The 22,735-nt window shown below is 41.3% G+C and overlaps 1 protein-coding gene across 6 annotated transcripts in view; it reads right to left on the reverse strand.

Annotated features, from left to right (window-relative positions):
• The window catches only part of KIF26B (kinesin family member 26B), a 273,118-nt gene that overhangs the window by 44,194 nt on the left and 206,189 nt on the right, over positions 1 to 22,735 (reverse strand). For all 6 annotated transcript variants that reach the window (XM_083432077.1, XM_083432076.1, XM_083432079.1 and 3 more), the window contains 5 exons: positions 19,624 to 19,830; positions 18,667 to 18,760; positions 17,354 to 17,616; positions 15,455 to 15,638; positions 12,143 to 12,302 (listed from right to left, as the gene is read on the reverse strand). In XM_083432077.1, coding sequence (XP_083288203.1) covers positions 12,143 to 12,302; positions 15,455 to 15,638; positions 17,354 to 17,616; positions 18,667 to 18,760; positions 19,624 to 19,830 — 908 coding nt within the window. The remainder of the gene's footprint in view (positions 1 to 12,142; positions 12,303 to 15,454; positions 15,639 to 17,353; positions 17,617 to 18,666; positions 18,761 to 19,623; positions 19,831 to 22,735) is intronic.

Here is a 22,735-nt window from a genome sequence, read left to right on the forward strand (position 1 = left end):
AAGGATATTCCAACTAAACATCAAGAAGAAAATTCTGCCAGTAAGAGCTATTCAACAGTGGGATGGACTCCCTTGGGAGGTTGCAGACTCTCCATCCTCTGCTTAAAAACCTCCAAGGAAGGATAGTCATCTGTCATGGATGCTTTAGCTGAGATTCCTGCACTGCAGCTCTACAATTCTATGATTAATCAGGGGTTGCCCATCACCTTCTGCTGCCTGGGGTAAAGGACAAATGGGCTTCCCTAATCCCACATACAGCTGAGTATCAGCTGACCACAGTGGTATTGCAATAGCATCCACAATCACACCTACACCTGAAGACAGCAAGCTAGTTTAGGGAGCATAGATCATTTTACTATTTTCCAACACCTAGTCATTGCCACCTAGACCAAGCAACCACTGCTGAGGTGGCCATTTCACTCTATTTGTAGAGCTCTAAGATTAATTGAGAAGTTGGAACAGTTGCTTCCCCTACCCATCGTGCTCTTTTCTTGAACCACCATAATAATAAAACAGGCACGTGAAGGCTCTCGTGACAGCAAGATATAGCTTTTCCCTCTGGAACCATAGTACGATGACACAGCTGGACATTTCTCACTTAAGTGGTTATGCAGTAGCCATCCTACTGCCTCACTAGTGTGAAATCCAGTAATGTCTCTAGCTACATTGAAAACAAAGGAAAAGAAAGATGTCCCAAAAGCAGCCATGATCTTCATTTTCCCAAGTTTGTCAACGTGTCTAGACAAAGTAGTCTCTGAGGTGGGTGTTACTGTAGTCCTCAACTGATGTCAACAGTTTCCACAAGCAAGACCAATGGATGGGTTGCAGAGTTATGATGAGTGATTGATTCTCTTAGTCATATTTTTTGAATTTAGTTAGCTCTTTGACAGGAAGATTTTCTTTCTAACAAGTCCGCCAAATTACTGGATCCAAAGTGCCCTCTGACTCCCTGAAAAGAAAAGAAAACCTAAAAGCACAAAGCAAAAAATGAAACTTGCTACAAGCAGAATTTCAAAGAACTACTACATCAAAGAATATTACATCCCAGACAAAGCCTTAATTAAGATCATTTCAAAATGTGGTTCCAATACATGATTCACCCTTGTATTGTAGAACTATATAAGTCACAAAGAGCTTCATATACTGAAAACAATGTTCTCAAGAGACTGCTGCTTCAGCAGTATTCCCTCTCCATTTCTTTCCTATTAGATCTTAAATACTTTAAGAACAAGAGTAGGAAAGCACGGTATTAAAGCTAAATTAAAGAGCATTCTCGAGGTTTCATGAATTTGTCTCTTATTAATTAGTAGATCTTCTGGACTGGGTTTATCCATGTTCTGAAAGTTAACGTATAAATTAATTCTGCAACTTCTTGGCCTCCGTCTTGGGAGACAATGGAACAGTGATCCTTCAGGGGTAAAGCCAAACCATTGGAGAGTTACAGTGCCTGCTGTGGCTGTAGAGACTGATAAGGGAGAGATGTTATTACAGATTAGCTTTCCTTTTAAAAAGCCTTCAAAGCCATGTTTGAAAACAAACTTAATGGGAATACATGGACAGGACCTGAAGAAGTGTGGCTGGTTGCAGGAACTAGGTTTCATTCATTTATTTCCAGAATTTAGATCCGGCCAAACAGCCAGGAATGTCTCCTATGCTGGGCAATGATTAAAAGACTAAAATACGAATTTAAATCAATATAATTTAAAATGATAGTGACGTGCAGACCTTCCTCAAGGTTAGGGGGAAAAACTGGTTGTTCTGGAACCCAGTTCCATATTTGGAAACCCTATTGCACTCCAGATGACATCACTGACCACTTCCCAGGCATGGCAGTGTCTACAGCATAAGAGATTTAAGGCTTGAGAAGCCCCCTACTTCTCCTCCTCTGGTGCCTGGAATGTTAGCACCCTAGGTGATGGGACCATGGGAAAACAATTTCATCTCCCAGAATTCCTGGGGCAAGCATATCCCAGAATATTTCTAGGTATCTCTAGAACTCTCTATCCACTACTGCTATTGAGGCAGCCACCAGGTAACTAGAAAGGGTACAAAAGAAGAGCCAGGGAGGAGGCTTTTTTAGGCCTAGATTATGCTAAATCCTGCCGGAAAATAATTTAGGGGGAAATGGCACTCAATTTGGGATAAGGCTAAGCATTACAAATTCACATGCCAAACAATCTTTAACCACAGCAAATTTGGCAGCATCACTTTAAAAATAAAATAAGCAAATTATGCTTTAAACAAATAAACAGCAAGAAGGTCTAGTGTCTTTACAGTAACCACTGACAGTCAGATTAAGTCTAACTTTTGCCATTTGTGCCCTGCCCTCCTGTGAAAAGGCTAACTGATTAGCAGACTTTGATTTATGTCATGTGGTAGAAGAGATTGAGCAATGTTAAAAACCATTGGGACTCTGGATATGGGAGATGCCAAGAAAATGGCCATGTTCCTTGTCTAACAGAGTTGTGAAGAGAGAAGTATGTTAAATTGAAGTAGTGCTCCCTTTGTAAGTAAATGGCACAAAGAACAGTAGCTCCTAATTGTGTCAATTGGGAAGAAAAATTATGACGAATTAGTACAAATCAAGGAGCATGGATAGGTGACATTAAATCAAGACAATGCGACTCATGCAGCTGATAAAATGCAGAACCCAAAATGTGCTGGTCTTTTTGTTAGTATTCTTTGATAATATTTTCAACTGTCTGTCCTTCTAGCTGTTTTGAACTTCCTTGGAAAGAAAAATGCCACAGATAATTTAAAAACCAATACAAGTAAATAATTTAGCATTTTCCACCATCCATGTTATGTCATTAAGCAACACAGAGAGAGCAGGTTCACACAAACGTGTCTCCGTAATTTGATTCCTCTACACTTGACTGGACACTTCATTAAAAACTGCCATGCAGATGATTTGTGTTGATATAAAACATCTGCCTGTTATGTAATGGCACATTCACCTATGCAAGCTATCACTTTCCTATGCCTGCTGCTCTAGAAGCGGCTGTGGTGGCAAGTGGCTTTTGCAGCCGCACAGGGGAATGAGGGAGGTCTGACAAAAGGCACTGTCACATGCTGCACCAATGCTAGGGAGAGGGTAGGACCAATGTGAGCTACTTAAGCCCTTTCAGCCCCTGACCTCTTCATTCATTGGGCTACCGCCACTTCCGACCCTACTAGCAGTGCAGGCAGTGGCTGATTAGCATTTAGTGGACAGAGTAGGAATGTTTTGTTTGTCAGCTGATTGGCTTTGCTGTCAGAAGTTTTCACCTACTCTATGCTGATGTGTGATGGCTGTATATAGTGGGTGGTAGTCATTAAATAGGTTAATTGGCCCCATTGGCAGATAGGTGCAGGAAGTTATGAGGTAGATAAGGTTTGGTGGCACCCTTAGGCACCTGGAAAGTTGTCTTGACACCTGCCTTCAGGTTGGCCCCAAAGGTGTCTCGGGGTCAGAAAGTTTCTGTGCCCACATGCTTAACGCAGCTCCTGAATGGGGGGGGGGGGGGGAATGTAAAGCATGTTTTTGCTTACCACTATTGTGATAAAACATACAACTGAAAAACATGGAACACAAAAGGAATTGTAGTGCCAAACAAGATGACCAACCATACTTACAAGGAGCCATCGTTGTTTGTCATGAAAAGTGATTCTTGACAGGAGGTGGCTTGTAGTTTGGCAGGAACGTCACTCCCTTTTACATGCTGACATTTGTGCTGAAAATTAAACTTCACAGAAAACTGCCATGATCAACAGGTAGCTGCCTGCCCATTGGGTTTCCTGCACATGACTAAAGTGCCTAAGACATCATACCTGTTTTCAAAAGAACAGTTTTTGAGTTCTGTAATCATTATGCCTGCCCAACTGAAGAATTATGTAGCATGTAGGGAAATTATTCCAGATGGGAAATATAAACGTAGGATTTGTCTAAAGTGGTTACATAGGAGACTCATATAAGGCATTATAAAAGGCAGCTTTGCCAAGTTTCAAATGAAGTTTCTTTCTTATAGCACTGTTAATCACCATATAAACATCCCCAGTGGTATAAATCTCTCACTGGGGGCAAATTAAGGGAGTGGGAATGTTTCCAGTTTAATGGGTTTGATTTGGCTACTATATCATGGAATGTTCTAAGAAATTGGCTATAAACCAATTCAGTAAGAAACACACACGAAAAATAATCCAAACAACCTATAGACAAGTGAAAAATAGGTCCATTCCTTTAAACATACTTTTTGTGCCAGGAGAATGGACAGAAGTAATGGGAAGAGCAAGCAGAGGATAGACTGGCAGGGTTGAAAAGCTGGCAAACCCTGCAGATTGCTTCATTTAAAATAACAATCAAAGGATTAACTCTTGGTTTCTGTTTGCAGCAACTCAGTAGGTTGTAGTAAAACCTGTCCCTACTCAAAATATTCTACCAATGAGATTTACAGACATTTCACAGACTCAGGCAATTGTACCGTTGGAAGGCACCCCAAGGGGCATCTCCTCCAACTCCCTGCAATGAAGGAAGCAAAGCTACAGAATACCTGCCCAAGGGCCAGCCAACATCTGTTTTTAAAAACCCAATGAAGGAGGGTCTAGCACCTTCTGAGGTAAGATCTGAGGTATATTTAATCAACCTCAACTCGCCTTTAGGTCAGCATACACTATTAAAAGAGTCTAAATTTAGAAATAGGGCATTGAATAATTTGTTGTGGCTATAACATGGAAAATCCTGCATCTCTAAAGCTGACCTTCAGGTGCAATCATTCTCTGTTGACAGTTTATTTCCCTTTGCTTTATTTGTTTCTGTTCCTTCATCCCAAATGGATTCCACTTGCAGACATACAAATAATGATTCCCTGTCCTCTGTGTTGCTACCCTTGAAAATCTTGTAAACTGTTCACATATCTTCTTTAGTCATTCTTTTTTTTTTCCAAAGCAAGGAAGCTTTAGTTCTTGTACTCATTGCTCATAAATCAATCAATCCCCTCAGACCTTTAATCATGCTTATTTCTCTCCTTTGAATCCTTTCCAATTTGTCAACATCATTCCTATTCAGACAGACCCAGAAGGGAACACGATATTTTAGAAACGTTCTCCTGGCTCTGAAAAGAGAAAAATGGCTGCTTCACACAAATAAACTGAAGGTTTGGTTCGGATATTTCAGCATTACCAAGAATATCAAATGCAGAGTTTGGAGAGTTGAAAAGTAATCTTGCAAGGCACAATGTATTCTCTAGCTTGTTTGCCACATGGCTGAGCTTTTGGAAGCAGTCAGAGAGGAGGGCGCCAGGTCTCAAGAGTTAGGTGCCGTGTCAGGGGGTCAGAGTCAAGGGTTCAAGCCAATCAGCGGCCTAGCTAGCCGCTTGGGTGCTGGTGTGGCACACACGTCCTGCAGCTGGGGGCGGAGTGAGCCACCTATGGGGGTGGGGCACACTGCGTGGAGCCTCTCCGCAGCCTCCCCCTCAGCTGTAGGGTGGCTGAGGGAGAGGCGGCGGGCAGACGAAAGCTCCACGCTGCCGTTTCAGGCAGCGCCGAGCCTGCAGGCGCTCAAACCACCACATCACTCCCAGGAGAGATGCATGGCTCAGGCATGCTGCAGCCCCCACGGTATGTGCAGGCCCCCGTGGTGTGGCACCCAGTGCCAGCCGCGTTTCATTGCATTTGTTGACTGAACTAAAAGGTTTCATGAGCCCAATTTTTATTTTTTTAAACTCATTTTTGTCATTTTGTCACCCCCACCCTCAATGATGACACCCGGACCAGCCCACACCTACCGCACCCGGCTTCCTCTGCCACTGAAGCCAAGTGTCAGAGCAGAGGAGCAACATTAGGAGTCACAGGAGAAGAATGAGAAAGCCAAAGGATGCAGCAAAAGGTCCTAGAGCCATGAGGAACACTTGCTGTGCAAGCAAAATCTCAGCCCAAGTTAGAAGCATTTTCTGTGTCTTCCTGGAAGGGCTCAATAGTCAGTGTGGATAGGTGGGGCCGTTCAAAAGCCTGAGAATCCTACACTGTCTAGGGAGATGCTCAAAACTGCAGTTCTGTGGCTCATCATATGGGGCAGCTGTGCAGACAGCCAAGTGCTTCGGGTACACTGACAGGTACAACATCACATATTCTGTAACCCGGCAAACCTCTTTACAAGCACACAGGCGATAGCACAAGAGCAGTAAAGCAGTTTCCCCTCTTTTCATTTCTTTTCCTTAACTACATCTCCTGCCTGACATCATTTTTAACTCGGCAGAACTTCAAAGGATCATAGGATCGCATGTTACTCAAACAAAATGCCACTAGACATACAATTCTTCCTATGTATTCTGTTGGAATGGATTCTCTATGCACCTCCCTATGTGTAATAATGTTCCAACCAAGAGCCTGCAAGCAAATCCATCCACTTTCTAAGCCTGAACCACTTGGCTTGAACAGGAAGAGAAGGCACCTCACATAGAGGGAGAGCCTGCATCTGGCCCCTGGGCCTGAGGTCCACCACCTCTTCTGCGCTGCAATCCATTTTTACAGAGTATTGCACCACAAGATGAAAAATACATGCCGTTCCTCTGTAGTCTGCTTAAAGAAATGCACCCCAATGTAGTCCCAAACCATGTCGATAGGTACTACTAGGGGTAAAAATGCAAAAGGATTCAAATTCATCTCCAGAACAAAGATTCATGCACTAGAATAAATTTAAACTGATGCTATTTAGTAAAGGATTCATAAATTCTTACACTTTTCTAAACGCATCTCTTGCATTCCAAAAGTCATTATGCTGTATAAAATGATTATTTCCAAAGCAGCATTACTATGAATTATCACCATTGCTGCCTAGCAACGAGCATCTTTTCTTTTCTTTTTTTAACACTAAGCTGTATAAACTAGTATCTGGAATTTGTGCAAATGTGTATTCATTTGAAGACCGCAGAGACACATTCATCTTAGAAATCAGACACAGATAATATAACACATTTAGAGAAACAAAGCAGCAGCAACCATTTCCACACATATCTTAGTAAAAATCTTCTCATTACTGCCTTAACTAAGTTCTGTAAAGCTTAGTTATGACAGACTGCATTTTTTTTATCTTCTCTTGAAGTTAGTGGGGATTTTTTTAGAGCTTGGTATAGAAACAATGGACCCTTTATTGATAAAGCTTCATGACATAAATGTTTGTATTGGTTATACCTAGAGCAGGCTTCCTCGTTCATGTTAATAAATAGGCACTGTACTGATTTGAAATGTGTGCAGGAAAAGTGAATCCTCTGAATTGGAACCTCTAGGTTCCAAATCACGCCCAGACTCACTCCTTGGGGGTCCAAGCTCAACTCCTAACCACCCATGAGCCCTTCCTGCCCCCTCTCCTCCTCCTTTTTCTCACAGTGGCCACTTACATCTCACACACTGCAAAAACTGGCCGCAGATTTGCATAAAGTTTGCATATGTTAATTTATAGGGACAGATACAATTTTTGAAATAACGGTTATAATGAAACATAAATATAGTGCATAGTGCAGAGAACTGTAATGAGGTGACCTGTGTACCTCATCAGTTTGACGTCCAGGTGCTAAACTATTGGTGGCCAACTTCCAGACCCTTGATTCTTGATCCATAAATTAGTCTTGGACTGGGCAGTTTTCAAATAGAGGATTTCTTCAAATAGAAGGCTGTCCTCTGTGAAGGAGGATGCATAGATGTCCTACTTTTCTCTGCCCCAAACCTGACCGCTAGCAGTGGGAAGAGTGTAAGAGTGTGCAATGCAATCTCCCACTATTCCCAACGACCCTCAGTGGTGACACAAATGAGCCTTTGTGCCACAATTAGGGGAGTAATGGCCTTATCCTTCTCATTAAGTCCAGGGAGTGTCTCCTCAGTTGTTTCTGTGCAGAGAGTTAGAGGGATTTTTTAGAGGAGATATAGGCTCTTTGTGAGGCAAAAGGTAATCGTCAAAGTTACTCTGCTTGAGTGCTAAAGGCCCTGTATCATTGTCCATATCGGGACACCTGGGTCTTTTTGCTCTTCTCATTTCTGGGATTCTTCGTATATCAACAGGGCCTTACTTTTGGGTCAAACGGTGGAGTTCCAGTCCAGATAGGTCTACAGCTAACTTGTGGGTGGCAAGGAGATAGAAAGGAGGCTAAAGAGATTAAAAACCCCAAACCAAGCAGAATTTTCCTTTGATGTAGTCTCTTCAGCAATGGCAATTCTTCCTCTCCCTCGGTTTGTTTAAAATATTTGAAAGGTTTAGGGGGATCAGAGGAGTTTAAAAGGGCTTTAAAAGATTAAAAGGTTGTGAAGGTTAAAAGTCCTTAAAATAAGTTCTAGCAGTGTGGAGATATAGCCGACAGGAAACCCAGGTTGTGGCTACAAGACAGTTGGGTTTCGTTAAAACTAATTTACAACGCTGGGGTTGCCGGAACAGATAGAACATATAAAATAACATTGCTTTCAACAAAAAAATAAAAAGGGAACAAGAAGGGGGGCAGCAAGGCAACCCCCCTCATCTTGTAATTAAAAGGAATTTTGCAAAGCTCTGATAAGCACGTCCTACCTTGACGCCATCTTAGGAGCTGACATGAAAAAGCAACAACTCTCTCTCTCTCTCTCTCTCTCTATCTATCTATCTATATATATTGGTGTTGTTGTTTAGTCATTTAATCGTGTCCGACTCTTCGTTACCCCTGGACCAGAGCACGCCAGGCACTCCTGTCTTCCACTCCCTCACGCAGTTTGGTCAAACTCATGCTGGTAGCTTCGAGAACACTATCCAACCATCTCGTCCTCTGTCGTCCCCTTCTCCTTGTGCCCTCAATCTTTCCCAACATCAGGGTCTTTTCCAGGGAGTCTTCTCTTCTCATGAGGTGGCCAAAGTATTGGAGCCTCTGCTTCACGATCTGCCCTTCCAGTGAGCACTCAGGGCTGATTTCCTTAAGAATGGAGAGGTTTGATCTTCTTGCAGTCCATGGGACTCTCAAGAGTCTCCTCCAGCACCATAATTCAAAAGCATCAATTCTTCGGCGATCAGCCTTCTTTATGGTCCAGCTCTCACTTCCATACATCACTACTGGGACAACCATAGGTTTAACTATACGGACCTTTGTTGGCAAGGTGATGTCTCTGCTTTTTAAGATGCTGTCTAGGTTTGTCATTGTTTTTCTCCCAAGAAGCAGGAGTCTTTTAATTTCGTGACTGCTGTCACCATCTGCAGTGATCATGGAGCCCAAGAAAGTAAAATCTCTCACCGCCTCCATTTCTTCCCCTTCTATTTGCCAGGAGGTGATGGGACCAGTGGCCATATTCTCCATACTACATTCTACTCATGAAAAAACAAGCTGATTCCCAGACCATCCGCGGGCCGGATTGAGAAGGCGATTGGGCCACATCCAGCCCATGGGCCTTCGGTTGCATACCCTTGGTTTAGCGGGAAGACACTCCAATGAAAATTTCTGATACTATATTTCTGTGTGTGTGGGTGGGTGGGTGGGTGGTATAGTATATGGATGTTTTAAGATGGTCTGTATCTGTAATGCCCAATAAAGGTTTGGAGAAAGAAAAGGTGACACAAATGTTTGCAACATTTTCATGGGGCTACAAGTGCAATCGGGGAACCAGTGCAAAGAGTGTATAGGCCATAGCTGTCAACTTACAGATTTGAAAATAAGGGGCCAGCAGCCTTGAAAATAAGGGGTCAACAGCCAAAATAAGGGACCTGCAGCCTCACCTGTTCCAGGCACTCCAGTCTTCCTGTCCTCCTGCAGTCTGGTCAAACTCATGCTGATAGCTTCGAGAACACTGTCCAACCAACTTTGTAACCAGAGGTTCAACTGAATAGAATCTGAATCACATGCACCACAAGGCCTATGCAGCCTCAACTTAAGATGGCTCCTCGGCCTGGCTTTGCACTGCAAAGTTTGCAGCAGCACGTGCAACAAAATGGCGTCCAGCATTCAAAAAACCCCTCAGCTTGCATTAACTAGCCACACACACACACACAGCCTCCCCCCTCGCCACGAGATTGCCAGTCTCCCACCATTTTAGTCAACCAGCTCCTTTCTTTTCCTCCATAAGTCAATCGAAGGAGCCTCCAAAACAAATTCAAAAGCCCCCCTCCCACGAGATCTCCTTTCCTTTCCCCCCACCATGTGCCCCCGCTCCAGACAGACCTTTTCACCGGCAAGGGTGAGTGGGCCGTCGATGACGTATCCACCCGATTCCGATCCGAGCACTCAGCATAGGTATGTTCAACTTCTGAGCCCCTCTGAGCCAAAGGCAGAAAGCCCAGCCAGCAGCCAAATGAAGCCTCAAGGAAAACCACTGGGAAGCGCTGAGCAAAGGCGAGTCCCCAGGCAACGCGGCCGATTTGATCAGCACAAGGCATGCAAGCTCCACCCCCCAGTCGTTCTTAGACTTCTTATTGGGTGAGCAACGCAGCCAAGCAACACAGTTGGAGCCTCCCTCCTCCCTGGCCGGCAGGGAGGGAGGGAGAGGAGCTGCTTCCTTTGAAATTTAAGGGGCATCATTTAAGGGACATTTAAGGGACATCCATCAATAAGGGACAGCAGCGGGACATGGCGCTGGAATAAGGGACTGTCCCTTCAAATAAGGGATGCTTGACAGCTATGGTATAGGCTCCAGTTAATGTAAAGCGCTTTGCAGGTTTCCCACCACTTCAGTGAAGTCGACACTGGGCACTGTATCTCAAGCTCCGTGTGCTCTAAAGTATATCCTTGGGACTGCTTCTATACGATGGCTAGCAAGCCATATGAGCAGGCCAAATGTTTCTTTTGGGAATAGATTCCGTAACAGCGTACTGAGAGAAAGCTTTGTGTTTCCTTTCATGAGATAGATGCAAACATGAGCAAGTGTTCTGGCACCTGTATGTCTGCAGAAACCCAGAAGAAGTGTAGAATAACAGCTGTGAATCACAGCAACAAGAGATATGCCAGCATGAGGAGTGGAAGACATTTTCGGTGGTGCTTTTCTCCCTGTCCAGAAAAACAGCTGTTTACAACTTAAACAACATCAATGTTCTGAGAGGTTTAGCCTAATGGTGTACGCCACCCCCCTCACACACACACACATTTTCTTCAGCCTGCTTTTTTTCAGGCTCAAAGGGGGAAAAACATGCAGATGTTTCAACTGATATTATCAAAAGCCTAATCTAGAGGTATTGTTTTTAACTTCAAAGGGCTAGTGAAACCACAACATTTTGTTGTGTGGAATGATTTTATTTCTTATGCTACAAAAATAATACAATGAGACCCCATTTATCCCGAAAAGTATGTTCAATTTGGAAAATTAATAGTGGGCAAGATCATGAATAGAAATTATGATAAATGTTAACATATAATTTGGTACTTGTGGGGTTCAGTTCTTGTTATTACTGTTTTGAGGGTTTCATTACAGTCAAATGGTGTATAAACTTTATGAAATAAATAAATAAGTAAATAAATTAGCAATATGGGACTAGAAAAGGGTCTTCTGTTCAATATTCAATGTTATTATTCTGTATGTGCTGTTTGCTGTTTATAGCTTTGTATCATAAAAGTTGCATCAGCATCATAAGCAAAAAGATCAAATTTCTGCAGCAGCTCTGGCTGACAAACAAGATGAAGCAAATCTAGGCCCTGTAAATAAGCCAACAACATTTATGAAAAATTTGTATCCCACTGCCTCACACATACCTGTGTCTGTCATTTCACACTTGAAAGAAAAGAGACTCAGCTCTCTTCCAAATTATAAAAAGTTTCTACAGAATACCTAATCACTTGAAGGTGATCCTTACTACTTATGGGCAAGCACCCAAAAGATTGTTGTATGAGACTTAGTAAATCTCTCTTGGTATTGGAAAGCCAAGTCTCCAAAATGAATCTTCTCTGCTGCTTAGAATAGCTGACAGATAATATGCAACCGCGTACTGCCCTACTGATTTTTATAATTATTTTCCCTGCCACTTCTTGAACAGAGCGGAGGATATTAATGAATATATTTTGGAATGATACACTGCTCTCCCCTCTAATGGCCTCTACAGCCTCAACAGATGCTGTAACACTCCAACAGTTTGACTATACCCCCAATGGCACACTCTTCCATTGTCTCTTGAGACCGACGGATGCCAACAATGCAGCGAGAGAGAGAGCTGACACAGTGAGAGATCACTTACTTGTATGGAATGTGCTTGCTGCCATTGACTAGGGCTAAGATCACATTGCCCAGTGCAGACAATGAAAGGCAAAGTCCAGAGCCTCCTTCACGATTTTTGCTGAGGGGTTTAACACAGCTGCCCAGGTCGATGAGGTGTAAGCGGCTACGGCCTCCTGACACTGTTAGAGAAGAAATGAGAGAGAGGGATATTAAGAGCCAGCTTTCTGATTCTCATAGGTTAATGTAAGTATGGTGTTGGAATATATAAACTCTGGAATACGATATGTGGTTTCCTGGGAATAAGGTCCCTTGAAACCAATGGGTTTTAAGACTGGAGATACACACACACACAGAGAGAGAGAGAGAGAGAGAGGGAGAGAGAGAGAAATTAATGATCTTTATAACCTACTGAGTAGAGACAACAAAAACAAAGAAGCCCGCATTAAAGCAATAACAAACATAAGAGTTAAACTCATTCCTCTCAACCCTTTCTCCCAACTCCTCCATTCTTGCATATGTAGGCAAGTGAAATTGCCTGTTGTTTTTATACAGTACTTCATTTTCCTCTGTTATTGCCTCTTTTAATATATGTGCTTGAATTCCACATATGCTTTAAAAAAATAACACAAGAGACACTACCTGATAAGACAGGCAGTTTTTTAATTTTCACTTCTTAAAAAGCTAAAGACCATTACCACTTGATATTCCTCAGTTCAAAAATGTCTGGCTTCTGAATATTTCATAAAAGTATTGTTAGAAATGCTGACACACTACTTAAAGAGGCCGGTGTTCAACATGTTATATGCTCAGAAATAGAGTGCCATCTAATGTGAGTGTGAAAGGGCATTATTCAACAAGTTTTCATGATTATAAATGTCATTATTTGTGCACCGTATACACACAAAAGCATTTGAAAAATACTTAGAAATTTAATGTAGCTGATAAACTATATTTTGCTACCCATAGTTGGTCCAAAGTACAAAAGAAAAAAAGGTAGATGTTAGGTTCACTGAAGCATGATGTTTTATTTATTAATTTTAACAATTTATACACTGCTTAACATCATAGTCTCTAAGTGGGCTACAGTAATTTTACAAAAGATCAAATAAAGATAAAATCTATTTAAATTAACCACAAAATCTGAAAACTTGCTTAAAATGCTTGCTGAAATGAAAAAAGTCTCCCCAAAGTTCAACCGGGAGGGGGCCTGTCTGATCTCAGTCAGGAAGGAGTACCACAAAATTGGGCCTACTATACTGAATACATATGAGCCATGTGTCTGAGTCATGGGAGTGGCCACTAATAGTGACTCCCCCAAAGACCTCAATAACTGGGCAGGGACATAAGGAATCAGGTGGTTCTTAGTGTATCCTGGACTGAAGCTGTCAAGTGCCTTGTAAATTTATACAAGAACCTTGACCTTGATTTGGTAGCATACGGACTGTTAAGTTCAAGGTTTTATACACCAGCATTGGTATGCTATCTTGAATATAAAGAGTTGTTTCCTTGGATTGCAGATTACAGAACATTGGCTGGGAGATTAGCCTTTGCTTATAATGTTAGTGGTCAATTTTGTAACATCTAGCCCTGCCCTCAGACTACTAGATTCTCAATAAACTAATTGTTTTTGAGAGCATGGCGTGTAGTACAAATGTTACAATCAAATGAACATGCTACACTAAGAAATGGAATTCAGAAAAATAACCCAAGGTTATTCTTAGTCTGAGTCCATTAATTAAGTCTATTATTTTCAGGAGGTCTGCTTTGAGTATGACTTAAATTGGATATCACCCACTAACATTTTTGAAGAACTGGCACCTATTTATTTATTGATTGATTGTTAGATAGATAAGATTCTGCTTCCCACCGTTCTACAACATTCTATTTATTTATTTATTTATTTCAATTTTATACCAAAAAATGTTACTGAGCAGCATTTTAAAAAGAAATTAAGGGGGCCTAATTGCAACCAGCTTTAGACTAGATCAGAGCTTATCTCGGGCTCTAGCCAGCTCAATAGGTCTCCCAGAGGTGGAATATGAATGCAACCCAGGGGGATTTTTCTTTGATATAATTTATCAAGCTTTGAGAAAATGATAGGATTTATTCATTTAATTGCATTAGAAAGTAATTACAAAGTGTGTGTGTGCACGCACACACATAAAAAACATAGAAAATTACATGACTTTAATGGCAATCTCCTTAAAGCAGGCCATTCTCATTCCTAAAAGATTGCGCATCCATAGTCCTCCTTTTCCCTGAAGGGGGGGGGGGGAGATCAATAAGCCCATTGTGAGTTAAGTTCTGTCTGGCAATTCTATGAGAGTTATTACTGTAATACATACAAAAAAAGATTTCAGGTGTATGATATGTTTGGATACTTTGATTCATGTACATTGTATGTGTACTATGATACTGTGTTTATATTTACGTTGGTGTTATTCAACCGATTTATAAAAATCAGCAGGTCTACCCTGTGTATGACGAATGCTGGCTATCACCCATGCATGTATGTATTTGTACTGGATAATTTTCTGAATCAAAAACAATCCAAAGAACTATTAACAACAAGAATATTCATTCAAACGCCTATTAGAGGGCATCAGACGTAGCAATTCAAACTGACATAATACAAAAATTGCTAACCTTTGCGATTAAATGGTTCAATCATTTAATGATACCCATAAAGGAAATAGTGGCTTTTCAAGTTCCCGAGCGAATAAGGAAGCCACCCTTGGTGGTAAGAGAGAGGATTTTGTTTATTAGATCTACTGAATTAATGCCCCAGAAGAGAGATGCCTTTGGTTGTGCTTTTAGTTTCGGCGCAGTCAAGTAGTCGTCTGGAAGACAGGCAGCAGGTCGTAACCAAGTAAATGGAGGAAAGGGGAGGCAGTTGCACGGCAGGGAGAAAAGTTTTTCAGTTGGAGAAAAGTTACTTAGCCTTATCAGCCAATGCATAGTTTGGAGATTTATACGGTAAAGTTACACATCTGAACAGGCATTTCATGACATAGTGTGGCCACAGTGGTTCATGTATTGGAAACACTGCAGCTAGACTGCTGATGGGGGTGGACTGTCACCAGCCCATAACTCTGGTACTCGAAAACTTACACTACAAGGCCAGGTTCAAGGATATTGTATTAATTGATCCCTTATAGCCCTGGATGATCACTGACATCTTTGCAGGAGTCAGTGGCAGTGCCCTCCTGCATGGCTCAGGTGCATATGCATATGTGGACATTTACAAGGGTGCCACTGGAGATGCATAGTCATTTAAACGACAACAGTATACGCATATCTTAGAAAAAGACAGGGAAACAGTGGAACTTACTTCCCCCTTTTCCACTCTTCTCCATTCGGTACTGGTAGATGTGCAGAGTGAAGAGCATGTGGGAATTCCTGTGATCTTCCTCCCGGCAATCTTGCTGGCTGCTACGACGCGAGGCAATGGCTGCATCGAGGAAGAAGGCAGCTTTCTCTGCAGTAGGAGCTCGGAGTTCACTTTGATTCTGCAACTGCAAGGCAACCGACAGGATACAAACCACATAAATGTGCTTATTGAGATCCAATACTGGCAAGGTACTTTCTGTTAGCACCACCAAAATACAGCATGCTCAAGATTAGGGAACATCCTGCTTTGCGGAACATCTCTGGCAAAAGAGAATCCCCATAGTGGAATGCCTCCACATGAACCAAAACCCAAAAACGAAGAAGAAAGGTGTTTCACTCTAGATCTGTGATGCTGAACCTGGTGTCCTCCTTTGGATCTGTTTCTCAGACCCAGTTAGGCAGGTTTTGGTCACTGACACTTTAGCTTCCATCTGCCTTCAAGGTTACCATCAAGCAAGCCTACCTCCACACTTCCCTGTTCTTTTCAGTAAATATGTTGAGAGGCTGGATGTCTTGTAACGGACAATGTAAGACTCCCCTGACCCTTAACAGTTGCTTTGCAGATCTGCTTTCTCAAAACCTTCTGCCAAGTCCAAACTAGGTGTGATAGTAAACACATGGTTCCTGCTTAAAATGACAGCTGTGGATATAATTTCTATTTCCCCTGAGATCAATCAATCCTGCTTTCCTCTATCCCTGCTGCACATCATTGGCTGTTGAGATGTTGCTAGACGACAACTCCCAACACCCATGACCATTGGCCATGCTCAAGATCATCTCCATCCCTAATCAGAATTGTAACTTGTCCCCTAACTTTGGTGTGCTTCAAACAAGACTGCTTAGTTATCATACATGCTTGCCAATAAACTGAAGTCTGATGTGTAGTAAAAGGGGCAACTTTATATTTTCTGCAGGCACTGAATAAAGCTTTGAATGATTTTTTGGCATGATTCTCTATGGACTGCACAAGTTAACTGAAACCCCGAATGAAGTCTGTGTGGCCCTTTGTGTTTTCAGGATTTCTGAGTATAATTAATGTTTACTTTCTCTCTTCCTCTTTTGGTGGAAATCTCTCCAACACATTCAGTGCAAGGTAAAATCCCACACCATAAGGGCAGTAGTCACTGTATGCTCAGAACAGTAGGTATTTTGTTTCAGATGTGAGGTCTACAAGGAACTCCTGCCAGCAAGGGTGCCTAGAGGATTTAGCCATAATTTAAAGGAGGGGCAGGGAGTCAAACGGCTACTGCAGCTCATGTATCTTTCAACATGGCCAGGAAGTGTTGTGTTGTTTTTTTAAACCAGTTGGGTGTTCCTATCCGAAGAACACTGGGAGTTGTTCTTGGCTTGGCCAGGGCTCCCATTCACAGCTTGGCAGCAATTAATAAGTAGCTATTAATACTTCCTACAACATTACTAAGCCTAGTACTATAAATAATGTAGTTTGTGAAGATATAAACAGCCATATTATTGGCCTCCAGCTATTTGTGCAATATTGTAAATATTTTAGTGTGTTGTTATACATTGGAGAAATTATTATAGGAAGGAGACAAATTTTGTTTGATCTGAATCCTTTCACATTTTATAGCAAACAGAGGTCTCTGCTCAACATCAAGTTATGCCAAAGGCGCAAATATTTAGGCCAGGAGAGCAGATGGCCCCTGCAGCTGCAGGTCATAAAGTTTCTTGTGTGTCTGAGAGTAAACACTTCCAAGTCAGAAAAAGTTTGTGCTTAGGGTTGTTGGGTGTGTGTTTTTTGTGTTTTTTTAATTGAACCCATTGTAGTAAAAACACGACACCACTTGGTATATATCATAACTTAAAAGAGTTCTGTATTCACCTGCATGCCACAAATTGGGTCCTCACAAAGGTAGACCCCAGGAGACTGGCCGTCTTGTAAGCTGCCTGTTGCCACCTCTGACAGCAAGTCTCTCAGGTTTTCTTCTTTTCCCCACACTTCCACTGCTGAGATTCGGACAGAGAACCGGGCTCCTGTCTTCTCTTTCCGTTCATTAATCAACTTAAACAGCCAGGATATGGCGCAAGGGATTATGCCAAGGTTCTGCATGGAATCATCCTTTCCAATCATCGTGTAGGATTTTCCTGTTTGGAATGGAGTAGAGAAAAGGAAGATAATATAATGACTGCAAACAGAAAATGTGAAGAAAGGAACCCTATGAGTGATCTTAAAATATTGCACATCCTGATCTGCAATAATGTGTTGTTCAGTGGTATTCACAACTGTGTCCAGTCAATGGTTGCCCAACATCACTTCTCCTCCCCCCATGCATGCTTCATGCCCTCTCCAAATCTGTTCCTAAGGGTTTGGGGACCACCTAGAACAGATTTAGGGTACATGCAGGGGAAGGAAGGCGCAGAACTTTATGTTGAGCAAGGAGAAATCCTTGCACTGATTGAACAAGAGACTTAGCGCTTTGTTGGATTCCGCCCTTTGATTTGGAATACACTTGAAAAGTAGTTGTAGCTATTGACTGGATATTCTATTAACTTTTCAATTTCATTTTTGTACCTCAGTCTTCTGTTGGTAAAACTGGGCATGATACAACCTACATTTAATTGTAAAACTGCAAGTAAGGCTCACTGCTTTCATTTTCATGTGTAGGAAATATGAATCAGCATACAAACAGAGTCCATCCACATAAAATTTACAACCCCAAGTTAAGTAATACTAGAGATAAAATTTCCGAATAGTATATCCATTCAAGTGGTAGACCTTTGGAATGCTGTCAACCATGACAATGAGAAGGTTTTGAAATAATATGGTTATAAGCTGATTGATCTGTAAGTGCAGTTTTTATTATTATAAACATTCATTATCTTGAATGGATACCATTTTCTCAAACTAATACTGGCCACTAGTGTTCAACCATAAGCACCCCATGGAATTTAAAAGTGGCTACTTCCTTCATCTAATCATCATGATTTTAAACCATTTTTCTAAAACAACGGTGAGGAGCAAGTAGGGTGGAGAATGACACATCCCCTCCACCCTGGTCACTGTTAAGTATTCAGGGAATACATCAAAATCACAGGAAGTATAAGAGTGACTGATATATGGAAGGAAACAAGATACAGGAGGTTATAGCTGACAAATCCCTTCTACATTATCCTTTGAATATGAAACTTACTAACCTAGTTTGGTGTGTCCAAAGCAAAATACACATCCATCAGCACCGTTCACCACAGACTGGATGACTTCCGCTACTGTTCCTGCACATACCTCGGCCTGTTATAATGGGGAAGAAGATTATATATTCATGAGGAAATGTGAATATAAATGGGATTATCAATATCTTGCTTAAAGAAAACTAGGTTAGATTTGTTGTTGTTAATAACAGTTTATGCGTTTCAATGCTATTTTTATCTATATACTTGAAACAATTTTTGTTATAATAGTTTAACAAAATCTCTAGGAAAAATACGATGAGGGTTAAAACAGCTTCAAACCAGGAGATGGCTGGTTTCTGCTACCCCCCCCCCCCCGCTGCAAAAAATTATCAGCAACAGAATATTTTCCTATCTCCTACCTCATTTTTATGATGTAGATTTTTTAGATACTACATTACAGTTGGGGGCAGGTGTTTTACAGAAAAGATCATAGCCTTCTCATTATGACTATCACTACTAATGTGAACAGATAAATTAGGAAGCATTATAAGACTGCAAAACTGAGGGATGCTTGAGTTACATACTCAAACAGATGGCCAAGGAGAAAGAAGGTTGTCTACGGACAGAAAGGATCCTGTCATGCTGATATCAATGGACACAAGGATATCAAAGGACATTTTCCTTTGAGCGCACATGGAAAGTTCTGGCAGCTATGAACCACAGAACCTAGCAGGTAGGCTGAAACCTGAAGCGGTTGAATTTTACATACTGATATTGATCTGTTTTGCTCCATACACACACATTCCCACACACTTGTTTTGGAATAAGTCAGGCTAGAAATTTTGAATTGGGTAAGGATTTAACATTTACTATATATGTTACAAAAGAAATTCATTCTCGACCTGATATTAATATATAATGAAGCTTCTGAATAACAGTAATGCAATTCTTTGAACATTATCCCCATCACAGTTTGCCTACCTGAGATGCGTCTTGAGGGAAAACGGCATCAAACGCAAACATCTTGGGTGGCACTTGACTGCTCCTTTTTTGGAAGGCATTCTGGCCTCCGCAGGACAATGGATCATACAGAGTAATTTGCTTCTTACGAGGATCAACCTTTAAGAAGGAGCTGGATTCAGAGGAGTCCCTGGCCAAGGTAGAACAAATGCGGACCATGACCTTCACCTATAACCAAACAAAGGGTGGGGGCAGGGAAGGAGAAATCCCACACATTTCATTAGGCTATATATACATATATCAGCAGCAACTATAATTAGACTCTTGAGTACTTTGTATGAAAGTGATAAAATACGAAGTTTTGAATTCAGGCTGGTTTGGAACAAAATTCTGTTAATTGAATGTTTCTTGTGGTATCACGCATTGCACTCACTCCAGTGAGATCACCAATGTATCTAATGAGTGAAGCATTGCCCTCATGCTCAGTTTCCTTCATGTGCCTCAGTGATGCATCAAATAACCAATTTAATTCGTCATTCATAATGTCATTCATAGTGAGGCTCCTAATTAACTGAGATTGCCAGGTGACTTATACATGGAGAAAGAAGTAACAGACAGGAAGAAAAACTGTACTGAACAGGAATTTTTATTTTAAAAAAGCTGAATTTTCATACACTCAATGCTTTTTCAAAGAATGCAATCCTGTACTCACTCACTAGAGAGTAAGTTCCTTTGAACTCAGTGTATAGGATTGCACTGTTAAGACTGATTTGTACCATCTTAAATAGTCATTTTCAACCAAAATTGGAAACTGAATATTCAATGCAACAATTATTTCCAGTAAGTGGCCCTATAAGCTTGTGTTGCATTAGTTTTCATCAAGGTGGGGGGAATACCCCAAACTCTTTTTCGATAGGTGTACCTTCTGCAACAAATGCTGTAGAAAATAAGATTGAATAGCTCCTCTTAATGTCTTTGGTTCACTACTACGTGAGATCAAAATATATCCCTCTTGCTGGGATTTATTAATACATTAGAAGACAGGTCACACCAAGAAGGTTGTTTAAAAGAAATCCATGCAGTATATTCTCTGGGGGGTTTTGTTTTTTGTTTCTTCTTCATATATGAAGCCAACAAAATCCCACATTGCCACATGGGAAGCTTTCTCTTGGCACCGGTTTGCGTAAGGCTCATTGAATTTTATGAGATGTCTTTAAATGTTTTATGTTTCTTGTTATTGATCCCAGCAGAGTTACACCTGGGTTATACCACAAAGCAGAACTCAATCTATAATTCTTATTATTTCTGATCTTTTCAGTCCTAAAGCTCCGCCAAGAATTTTGAAGTCCACTCGCAGTCCACTTAGGCTACTGTCTTGGTGTAGGAATATATTAAGCATATCAGAAATGGAGGCTTCAGTGATCTCGGTCAGCAGTATTTGCAGCTCTAACCCACACTGCAAAATTTCATTTTGGGATTATATAGTTGCTTATGTGATACATAAGGCTGGAGCACTTTCATTTTGAGCAGTGTGTCTTTGTGAACTACTTGTCCCATCAGTCATTTTGGCACATTTTATTGGACATGCATTGCATGGGGAGGGGGCTGGCAGGAGCCCACTGTCCATGGAGACAGAGGCAGAGCAGAGCTATCAAGCTATATTAGCAGTCTATCAATGTAATGGCAATTGCTGACTATAGGAACAGACTTATTGGAGGTTAATGAAGAGTAGGCTTTGTAATTCCTCATTGCCACTGCTTTAAATAACAGAAAGGAGCATAAATTTGTGCTGAGAGCAGCCGCAAAATTGAATGGTGCAATAAAATCTATATCTTCTTATGACTTACATACATTTTCACACAAAAGAAGCTTGTTGCAAAGGAGTGGGAAATGAACATCATAAACAAATACCGGTACATGCTGGAATCTTATTCCTTTATCTTCACTTTGATGTCATTCAATCGGTAGAGTTCAAGGTATCCATAATTTTGCCAGCACAATTAGGATGAACATATGGGGAAATGTGAGTGTTCATTTTTTTAGACTGCATTTTGGAACCCTCTGCATGCCAAGCAGACCACTGAGCTGTAGCCCTTGGTTGTAAAAGATGCACCTGGTGCATATCCTCCCTTTGTTTCAACTCAAAGCCTACACCTTCAAAGTGAGAAGCCTGTTCTAGAGCAACGGCTTTCTTCACATGCTCAAGGTGAAGTTCTTCATTTAAAAGCAGCAGCAGCAGCAACAACAACAATAACAGCCCAGAAGTTGGTTGAGTTTTGAAAAGGGAAATCAGAGGGCAGGATCAAAGGTGCTAGGACCTATACCTGGGGTCAGATGCAGCAACAGAGGGCCAAGTGATAGTTCCAATCTCCATGGTGTGGAAGGTGTTGATTCCTGCATATCAAGCTGCTGTTAAAGAAGTAGCAACAGGCTATGGCCTTTTTAAACGTCAGTTGGTAGCCATATCCTCTCCTCAACCCACAAAATGCTTTCGCACATTCATGATTACATGCAAAAGCAGCATCTGTCTGAAGCCTGTCTCCATGTTCTGAAGCGACAGTGATAAAATTGGTACAGTACTATGAAGTAGGTACACCCAGGGAGTGTGTTGATGGCTTGTTATTTTTCTTTCACTTCTCTTTTCTATAAAAATGGAAGTAAAAACTGGTCACCCTTTTGAAAGGTCGGTGACCCTTGGGTCTTTGTAATACCTTCAAAACATTTCAGAAAAGGTAATTATGCTGTAATTCTTTTACAATTATTATTCACTTGGTGCTTTAATGCATCGTTCTCTTTCTTGCTTTTCATAAAAAGTTCACGGCCTTAAAGCATTTCAGAATACACTGGAGGGAGAAAACAGATGTAAACACATTCACATACTAAGATATCCACTCTTGCAACTTCATCAGCTTGGAATTCCAATGCTACTTATCATGAACAAAATTTATTACGCTTCTTCAGATAATAGTCTTTTAGAACACTTGAAAATAATGAAAATGAAATCATAAAATAATCACAAGTTGTGTAAAAAAAGAAACCCATGAACTGCAGTGTCACGAGTTCCAGTAACAGCCAGATTACAAGAGTAGGGGCTGCAACAAAAGTATGTATTAACACAATATTGCTTTTAACA

Source organism: Podarcis tiliguerta, assembly GCF_965153285.1.
Source record: "Podarcis tiliguerta genome assembly, chromosome: 3".
In the NCBI taxonomy this organism is placed as follows: domain Eukaryota; kingdom Metazoa; phylum Chordata; class Lepidosauria; order Squamata; family Lacertidae; genus Podarcis; species Podarcis tiliguerta.